The 10291-nt window shown below is 39.0% G+C and overlaps 1 protein-coding gene across 1 annotated transcript in view; it reads right to left on the bottom strand.

The window, feature by feature from the left end:
• Positions 1–10291, bottom strand: part of sntb2 (syntrophin, beta 2) — a 42197-nt gene that overhangs the window by 4904 nt on the left and 27002 nt on the right. The window contains exons 4-6 of the mRNA XM_047346464.1: positions 8266–8408; positions 4210–4406; positions 356–546 (exon numbers count right to left, since the gene is read on the bottom strand). Of these exons, the coding sequence (XP_047202420.1) occupies positions 356–546; positions 4210–4406; positions 8266–8408 (531 nt within the window). The remainder of the gene's footprint in view (positions 1–355; positions 547–4209; positions 4407–8265; positions 8409–10291) is intronic.

Raw genomic sequence — 10291 nt, 5'->3', positions numbered from 1 at the left:
TGAGTTCCTTAAAGTCATTCTGAGGTTCTTCTACAATATTTTTTTTCATTATCAAACTATTTCCTAGGGATTAAGTGATTTAATAAAACAGACAATTACTTATATTTAAACCAAGGGATGAGCCTTATTTTAATTTAGTTTGCAGAATTTCCTGTTTTTTCAATTTACATCCACAGCTCCATGGATGAAGTCGTGTCACTGTGTTAGCCGAAAATCCCAGTGAGGTTACTTCATCGTTTTGTCTTTTTATAGAAAATAAAGATATTAGGATAAAAAGGGGTAACATAATAATTTCCAAACACACTTAGCGGCTCTTTTCAAGAAGAGTAAAGCTGTAATAATCTTCTGAACTCACCATTTCTCCCTCTGGACCACCAAAGTCAAGGTAAAGGTTGCGTACTCCATCGTCTGCGGACATTTTAAGCTTCTCATAGGGGTACCTGAAGAGCACAGCGCCCCCTGTTTGGTCAGCTGGCTCCCTCGTAACAGTAAAGCCCTTTTCGTAGTGCAGCGTCAGCCGGACGTCCTGTCTATTCAGTGTGCAACCTGCCAGAAAGGGTAAACAAAAAAACCCAACAAGATCAAACCCAAAAAAAGGTTTAAATCCACTTTGATCAGCACCAACTACAACTGTTAATTAAAAAAGCTAAATGTTCAGAAAAAATGGTACAAAATGTAAACTCATTTAAAAGCAAGAATAAATAGAAAAATAGTTTCCGTTTGCCAACCGGGCCAGACTGACCTGAATACCCACAGATCAGTTAAAAATGCATTGGAACCAGATATTTGAATAAAAAGCTTCTGATAGGTTTATTGACAACAAGTAAGTTAATTGGAGGCACACCTGTACTTTAAGGAAACACCTCAAACACACCGCTTCCTTATGGTTCATCAAGGAAAAAATCAAATTAAGACATCAGGAAGTGAACAGTGGACCTCCACAAGTCTGGTTCATCCTTCTGTACAATTAAGCAAGCCTAAACACCACAGGAATGTCCAGCCATCATACTGTCCAGGAAGTAGTCGTGCTCTGTGGCCCAGGGATGAACGCGTTTTGGTTGGAAATGTGGGTATCAACCCCAGAACAAAAGCAAAAGACCTTTTAAAGATGCTGGCTGAAGCTGGTAAGTGTCATTATCCACTACGAGATGAGTCTTGTACAGACACAGGCTGGAAGGCCGATCGGTCATTACTACAAAAGCAACAGAAATGAAAACAGGGACAGAAACCTTAATTTCTGAAGAAATCCGGAGAGGTCCTGTGGTCTGATTGAACATCGTTACATTTGGGGCAAGAGGCAGGAGGTTTGCAAGCTTGAGAGTAGTACTGAAGTACAGGGATGGCACCATCGTGGGTGTCTTGTTGCAGGACGGACTGGTGCATTTCACAAAGTAGACTGCGTGATTAAGAAAGAACATAATGTGGAAATATTGAAGCAACATCTCAAGACATCAACCGGGGAAGTCTAAACTTGGATACAAATTGAACAATAATCCTAATCATACCACCAAATTAGTTACAAAATAAATACTTTGAAGTGGACATCACATAAAGAAATTATTGGGCAGAGGTGAAAAGGAATGTGTGAGCAAGGTGGGCTGTAGATCAGCCTTAGTTCAACCAGGTTGGGAGGAATGGGCCAAAATTCCAGCAAACTATTGTGAGAAGCTTGTGGAAGGAGACTCAAAACTTTTGATCAAAGTCTTGCACTTTAAAAGGCTATTATACTAAATACCAGGGTATGTACACCCTAAATCTGGAGAACGTTTAAAACTAAATTTCTCTCTTATTCCAGCATTTAGCAAAGATAAATAATTTTGGTAATCCTGCGGGATATAAAATAGGAAAAATGTAGTCTAAATTAATGTCAGGCAGTGAGGAAAACAGAATACGTGACTTTTTATACAATGTATGTAAACGTCTGGTTTCAAAAGCTGATAAAAATGCAAGTTTAAATATTCCAAATTTAACTAGAGCCCATAAAAAAGTGCATTTTCTATCCAAAACCCAGACAACCCGGCGCAGACACAAGTCATTTGATCCAAAAGCATTTCTGTGTGTAACACTGTATCTCCAGTGACCTGAATGTTTCTGCACAACCGTGTGTTTGTGTATCCGCTGGACCAGGAAGGAGAATAAAAAAAAAAAAGGCAGAGTCTTTCCAGAACTGTTCCGACAGGCAGCTATTGTTCTGCTCGGACCAGAAACATTCCCTTCTTCTGGCTCCTGCCTGTGCTTTTCCCAACGCAGAGCTGCTCTTTCTCTGAGCTGCAACAAACCGTCGTGAAGCAGCTGCTGTCAGAAGCTTCCTGACGCTCGTAAGAACCTCAAAGAAACGATTTCAAATCTTTAATTAGTGTGACTTAAAAAGACATGTATGTTTTCCTAAAAAACGGTTGATCATGATGATATCATACGACAAGAAGAACCAGCATCCTGTGGTTGAAGATCATCATGCTGCTGCAAACAGGTCAGCTGTCTCACATTACCTCAACCAGACAGGGTGTGAAAACTAAACGTGTCTAAATCCTACAAGTGAAAACTTCTCCTTTGGTTCTGGTGTTTCTGAGGTATGTCAGCTTGAAGGTCGTGTTCTGAGGTTTCTCCCAAGAGCAAATTCAGAGATGCATCAATCAATTAATTAAAGCTAGAGATCAGAATCTGCCAGTTTTCCCCTGATCATTAGTGAGAAAATGTGAATAATTTGTCTTCGTATAATCAGGCCTACTGAAGGTACTTCAGCAAAACTACTGCTAGAAAAGTCTTAAGATCTTGGATTGAACTTGGTGACAGTCAGTGACTGTATGGCATTGGTCAACAGTGCATAGGTATAGAAACAGATGTGTCCATGTGTGTAAGGTTTAAGGCAGCTGTAAGTAAAGCCTGTTAGCTTGATTTAACTGCTCCTCAATCAAAGCTTGGTGTCTCTTGGTTGTCTTCAAGAATCATTACAGTGTTCAACAGGTCAAATCCTGGAAGATCTGACTTCTTTTTTACTTCATTAAATGCATCAAAACTAAGAACTGCCACCGTTTCTGGCATATAAACATCTACCAACAGAACGCAAACTGATGTTTAGGGACATATGCTTTGATATTTAAATGGGGATAATCCATAAATCCTTTTATTTCCTATTAGATTCTAAAAACTATGACTTCTCACCGAATCTGCAGAAAAATGTTCCTCTTTTATTTGATATATTCCTTCATGGAAAACAACAAAAACTGGTTAAAAAAGAAATGCCTGATTAGTGCATGTGTAGCAAATCAACACCAAGACCACCCAGAGAAAATAATTATAACATGGCATGTCCTATTCTACAGTTAAATGTGATGTTACCTGCATTTCTGACTGGATTAAACACACTGTGGTGTTAGCTAACTTACTTCAGCACAAAACAAGGTGATGATGATGATGAATATTTTTCCCTTGAAAGTAAACTGATATGCAAGAAGTGAAGTTCAGTTTGAGTCTTCTACTCTGAGTTTCAACATTTTTATAGGAGTTCTTCAAAGGACTTTACAGAAGAAAGAAAGTGCAAGAAAGGAAAAATGACATTAAAAACACAAAAAAAATGACAGAATTACTGTAAAATTAAATAAATTAAAAGGAAAGAACCGGGTGTTGGTCCTGTCGAACCCAAAAAGGAGCTGTTCATATCACAGTTTATTCTCTCCTGACATTGCTTTTATTTTTTGGGGTCTTGGTTCTATTTGCTTTGGACCGAGATCCCTAGACTACGGCTGCATGATATTAGGAAAACGAGCAATTATATTGATGAATCATGCAATGACAACCTGACTTGTGATGAATAACAGTGTTTCTGTCTTCGTTGGGTTCATAGCAAACACTGACCCCAGATAATGGAAAAAAAACATATAATTCATTATTTCCATCTCAACAACAAGTTTTTACAGGAGACGTTGCTTCAAGCTGGCATCTGCCAGTTGTGGTTTCTTAAAGACTTTAGCAACTTACCACCTTTTTACCTTCTAAAGCTTTATAAGTATTAAACAACTAGTGTCACCAAACAAATAACAGGCACAGAGAGCCTGAATGGATGGAACCTAAATAATTAGCTGACATTTAAAGCAGCTCTTCACCAAATACATCTTGCTTGATAATGTGCTAATTAATTCACCAGCTCAACAGAAAACTACGTGAAGTCAGTAAAGTACCCTAACCGCCGCCTGCTGAGCGCTCACTCACCGATGGAGACCTCTTTGATGATCTCAGCGGCAGCATGCACCCCCTGGACGAGAGCGCGCGTCCATGTGGACAGATCCCAGTGAGTCTCCACTCTGAAGATGTGCGACTCGATGCCACGCCCGGTGCCGGTCCGAGTGGCAAACACCAGGTCTGAGCTGTGGGACGGAGAACCCCTGGCGCTGCCGGAGTGTACCAGTCTGGAGAGATAAGGAAGTGGAAAATATTTAGCAATTAGCAGTGTGACTGAGAGAGAAGGGGTGGTGTGTCTTTACATGACGGATGAAATGTTGACATTTGCACTGTTCTTGTTTTGGTTTTTAACTGCCCCTAAAATATTCACAGCTGCAGTTTCTCTCTAACCTAAACACACCCGACCATAACCCAGCATCTCTTCTGCCACATTTTAAGGCTGATACTCTTGTTTTTTAACCAGTGTATGCTTTCATTACTTGTTTGTCTTATAAAATCAATTGCAGCTGTTCTGGAGCAGAGTCTCTGGTTCTGGTTGGTTTTTGAGACTAAGAACTGAAAACCCCCACAACCCCAGTCAGCTGAGGAAACCAGACAAAAACAGCCGTTTGAACAGCTAATACATTTATTAAGTGTGACGGCACTGCAGAGCCACAATCTTAGACACCGGGCCTCGTCTGGGACCTTATGATGCATCCAAGTGTCTTTCATCAAGTCAAAAAGTGATTGCTCAAAATGTGGTTTAAAGACAAGACTTAAATTTCTTTTTACTTTTTCATCTAGTTACGACCTAAAGTCCTGACATTATGTGGGACGGACGTGTCTGAAGTTTGATAAAACAGCATGAAGTATGCAATAGACACTGAAAGTCAAACAATGTTTGCGCGGCATGACCAACATGTCATCATAACTGGGACTTTAACTGGAACCGAGTGACTTGTTGTGGTGAGACAAAGATTTTAGTTTACGGCAAAAAACACTCCAGCTGGGTCCGGAATTAAATAAATGAGAAATATTAGTTAATATTAGTTAATAATAATAGTTTGCTGTCGTTTTTGTATTTTCGGTACAGGACTTCGGTCAACGCCACAGATGTCTAAAAATGTGCTAGATAAATAAACTTGAAAAGCACCTCCTGCTCACTCTTAAGCATGGTGGAGGATCTGCGATGCTTTGGGCCTGGATCCAAAGACTCTGAGAATCTCGCAAGAGTGCATGGCATCATGACCTCTTTAAAATACCAGAACATTAAAAAAATTCTGGTGGACTCTACTTTCAGAAAACAATCAATGAACTCAGAGTTAAGGTTTGAGTTTTCTGAATTTTCTGGTGTGAGATGAGCCTTCCGCTATAAAATATGAACTTATTTCAATGGTGGCATTATCATAGTAATACTGGTGCTGGTTAAAGCTATTGGTTGGTTCCAGAGCCTCAGCAGAACACCAGAACAACCATTTGGGTCATGCAGCAGAGCCTTTGTGTTTGTCCTGATTGTTTAAATTAAAGAGCAAAGACCGAACCAGTTTTTCTTTGCTGTAAATGTGGCTGTGATTCTTATGAAATTCAGGGAAACAGAAAATGTTTTCACAAAATCAGCATCACATTATTAATACATCGACTTAATTTACCAAAGCAGAACTCTGCAGGTTATTATGAGCAGCTGAAAACTAGGTACTTGCCACTAACTACAGGAAACGAAAGGGAAATAGTAAAGATGGAAAAGCAGCAACAGAAAGATGGCTGATCTGCTGCTTAGTTTTTACCAACCATTTATAGACAGTCAAAAAGAACCCTGCAACCATTTTAACATGAATATAAAAACAGATAGATCTTTGAAAATCCTTATATTAATGCAAAATAAAATATCTGACCCTTGACGGTCCATCATAGAATTTACTGCATATTTTTGACTAGAAAACATTGGCACCAAATCATCTTTTTTAAAGCATCAGGGTGGACAAATCAAGAGAAAAACCAAGTTTCTATAAAAAGAATAATCATACAATTCTGAACAATCAAAATACACTTTGAACATCCTATAAGCAACCTTTGCTTTAAACTTCTAGAAAAGATAATTGGTGCAGAAATTTAATCTAAAAAAATGAAAGCCAAGAGAAAAAGGGAAAAAGTAAATAAAAGTTAAAGTTTTCCTGCTTTTTAAAAAAAACAAAAACCTTTACTTCGATGTCTTTGGTTTGTGAAGAATGATCAAGGTCATGGTGATTTTACAACAGAATAGAACAGAATAGAATAGAACAGAACAGAATAGAACAGAATAGAACAGAATAGAACAGAATAGAATAGAATAGAACAGAATAGAACAGAATAGAATAGAACAGAATAGAACAGAACAGAATAGAACAGAATAGAACAGAATAGAACAGAATAGAACAGAACAGAATAGAACAGAATAGAATAGAACAGAATAGAATAGAACAGAATAGAACAGAATAGAACAGAATAGAACAGAGTAGAATAGAACAGAACAGAATAGAACAGAATAGAATAGAACAGAATAGAACAGAATAGAATAGAACAGAATAGAACAGAATAGAACAGAATAGAACAGAGTAGAATAGAATAGAACAGAATAGAACAGAATAGAATAGAACAGAATAGAATAGAACAGAATAGAACGGAATAGAACAGAATAGAATAGAACAGAATAGAACATAATAGAACAGAATAGAACAGAACAGAATAGAATAGAACATAATAGAACAGAATAGAACAGAACAGAATAGAACAGAATAGAACAGAATAGAATAGAACAGAATAGAACAGAATAGAACGGAATAGAACAGAATAGAATAGAATAGAACAGAATAGAATAGAACATAATAGAACAGAACAGAATAGAACAGAACAGAATAGAACAGAATAGAACAGAGTAGAATAGAATAGAACAGAACAGAATAGAATAGAACAGAATAGAATAGAACAGAATAGAACAGAGTAGAATAGAACAGAATAGAACAGAATAGAATAGAACAGAATAGAACAGAATAGAACAGAGTAGAATTGAATAGAACAGAACAGAATAGAACAGAATAGAATAGAACAGAACAGAATCGAATAGAACAGAATAGAACAGAATAGAACAGAATAGAACAGAATAGAACAGAATAGAACAGAATAGAATAGAACAGAATAGAACAGAATAGAACAGAATAGAACAGAATAGAACAGAGTAGAATAGAATAGAACAGAATAGAACAGAACAGAATAGAACAGAATAGAACAGAATAGAACAGAATAGAATAGAACAGAATAGAATAGAACAGAATAGAATAGAACAGAATAGAACAGAACAGAATAGAACAGAATAGAATAGAACAGAACAGAATAGAACAGAATAGAACAGAATAGAACAGAATAGAACAGAACAGAATAGAACAGAACAGAATAGAACAGAATAGAACAGAATAGAATAGAACAGAATAGAACAGAACAGAATAGAACAGAATAGAACAGAATAGAATAGAACAGAATAGAACAGAATAGAATAGAACAGAATAGAACAGAATAGAATAGAACAGAATAGAATAGAACAGAATAGAATAGAACAGAATAGAATAGAGAAGTAAAAGGTAAAAGGCAGATTTAGACAGAGGTAAATAATATATAAAAACACAAAAATTAGAGACTCTAAAAAATTACAACCTAAGAACAAATAGTACACATTAATTAAAAACATCACACTCTGATTAAATGAAATGTGCAACTGAGTAGAAAATGTATAAAATTTGCAGTTACTTTCTCACTTAATGGGTCTCTTTATTTTCATGACTATTTATATTGTAGATTCTCACCAAAGGCAACAAACCTGTGAATGAACAAACATAAAATTATGTAGTAAACAGAAGGTGTAAAATAACATCAACATAACATTTTTATATTTCAGATTCTTCAAATAGCCGCCCTTTGCTCTGATTACTACTTTGCTTTCTTGGCGTTCTCTCCATGAGCTTCATCAGGTAATCACAGCCTCTGAATTCAGTGCATTAAAACCCTTAAAGGGAGAAAAAAACGCAGCTATGAGCCGCTGACGGACAGACGGTGGAGCTGATTAACATCTGTCTTTACCTGGTGGCGAGCAGCGGGTGTGTGAGTAGAGGCATGGACCAGGATTCTCTGCTCCACGGCACCGACTCGAACAACAAGATGTCTTTCTCTGTCAGCGCCATGACCTCTGGTCTGTACTGCTGCCGACCGCCTTCCAGCTGGATCTAAGAAATACATTCAAGAAGAGGCACTGAAGCTGATTAACGCATGAAGAGAAGGTAAAATCCAAAAGCATCATATCCATTTCTGAGCTTTTCCCTTATTTTCGAAGTTTTTCCTGTTAGGTATAGAAAGAACCAATGAGATGCAGCGTTATGGGGATGATTTGAATTGTTTTATAAACAAGGGTTAATATGAAAGTGAATGTATTATTGTTCTGGTCCCAAGCAGAAATGAACGAATTACTATTATTTACCTCGTCCATGTTGTGTGTGTTTGGTCATGTGACAGGGATGGTGATGCAGCAAAGGATTGTGGGAACTCAAGAAGAGAAGCAACGTCAGCAGTGTGGTTGTTTTTTCACGTTGTTGAAAGGATAAGGGAAATTTATATAAAATGCATTACATAGATAAATATCTGTCATCGGCCATAATAGCAGTATTATTATCGGATATCGACAAGTATTCAATGCATCCCTTAGAAAACAAAGGTATCACTGCAGTTTACAACCATATTTCTAAAAAGGCTAACTGGACCCTTTCCACACCAAGAAAGTTATTCAGTTCTGAAAGATGACATTCAGCAGTGAAAGTGTTCAGTTTATTTAGTTATCATGCAGTAAATAAAATCTGTTTGCCATCATTAAACACAAATCATTACGCTGGGTATAACAGGCTAAAGCAGAATGTGTTTGAATTTAAATAACCTGCTTATCTATCAACACCCTTCAGAATGGCAGGAATAAACTAAAAACTACTTTACAGTATAAACAGCTTTAATGAGCAACGTTTTGATTCATACCTGCTTTATTAAAACCTTTTGTAGTGGAAACCACTCAGATCATAGTTACTCTTCCCTCATTATGAAAACACTTTGTTCTGAGTCTGGAAGTGACATTGATTTAGTTTTATTTTAAATAATTGATTTTCAATTATTACTCTGAAAGGAGTTTGGTGAGGCCATGGAGAAGGACTACCGGTTGGCCCCGAAGCGATTCTGGCAAACCGTCCGGCGCCTCAGGAGGGGGAAGCAGTGCTTCGCCAACACTGTTTACAGACCGGGGGTTGAGGCTGCTGACCTCAACTGAGGACATTATCGGGGGGGGGGGGTAGCAGTACAAGCGGAGCAGGAGTTTGGTCCGCATTGCCTGCACTAAGTTGGACCTGTTCCCGGTGCATGTTGAACTCCGCCAGGGCTGCCCTTTGTCACCAGTCCTGTTCATAACTTTTATGGACAGGATTTCTAGGCGCAGCCAAGGGCCGGAGGGGGTCTGGTTTGGGGACCAGTGGATTTCGTGTCTTCTTTTTGCAGATGACGTGGTCCTGCTGGCCCCCTCTAGCCAAGACCTACAGCATGCGCTGAGGCGGTTCGCAGCCGAGTGTGAAGCTGCTGGGATGAAGATCAGCTCCTCCAAGTCTGAGGCCATGGTACTCGACCGGAAAAGGGTGGCTTGTCCTCTTCAGGTTGGAGGGCATTTCCTGCCTCAAGTGGAGGAGTTCAAGTTTCTCGGGGTCTTGTTCACAAGTGAGGGAAGAATGGAGCGGGAGATCGACAGACGGATCGGTGCGGCTGCCGCAGTAATGGGGGCACTGTGCCGGTCCGTTGTGGTGAAGAGAGAGCTGAGCCGAAAAGCGAAGCTCTTGATTTACCGGTCGGTCTACATTCCTACCCTCACCTATGGCCATGAACTTTGGGTCATGACCGAAAGAACGAGATCCCGGATACAAGCGGCTGAAATGAGCTTCCTCCGTAGGGTGGCCGGGCACTCCCTTAGAGATAGGGTGAGGAGCTCGGCCATCCGGGAGGAGCTCGGAGTAGAGCTGCTGCTCCTCCACATTGAGAGGAGCCAGTTGAGGTGGCTCGGGCATCTATACCGGATGCCTCCTGG

This window comes from Girardinichthys multiradiatus, chromosome 2 (genome assembly GCF_021462225.1).
Source record: "Girardinichthys multiradiatus isolate DD_20200921_A chromosome 2, DD_fGirMul_XY1, whole genome shotgun sequence".
Classification (NCBI taxonomy): domain Eukaryota; kingdom Metazoa; phylum Chordata; class Actinopteri; order Cyprinodontiformes; family Goodeidae; genus Girardinichthys; species Girardinichthys multiradiatus.
Note: the sequence above shows the minus strand (reverse complement) of the source record. Positions and strands in the feature narration are given on the sequence as shown.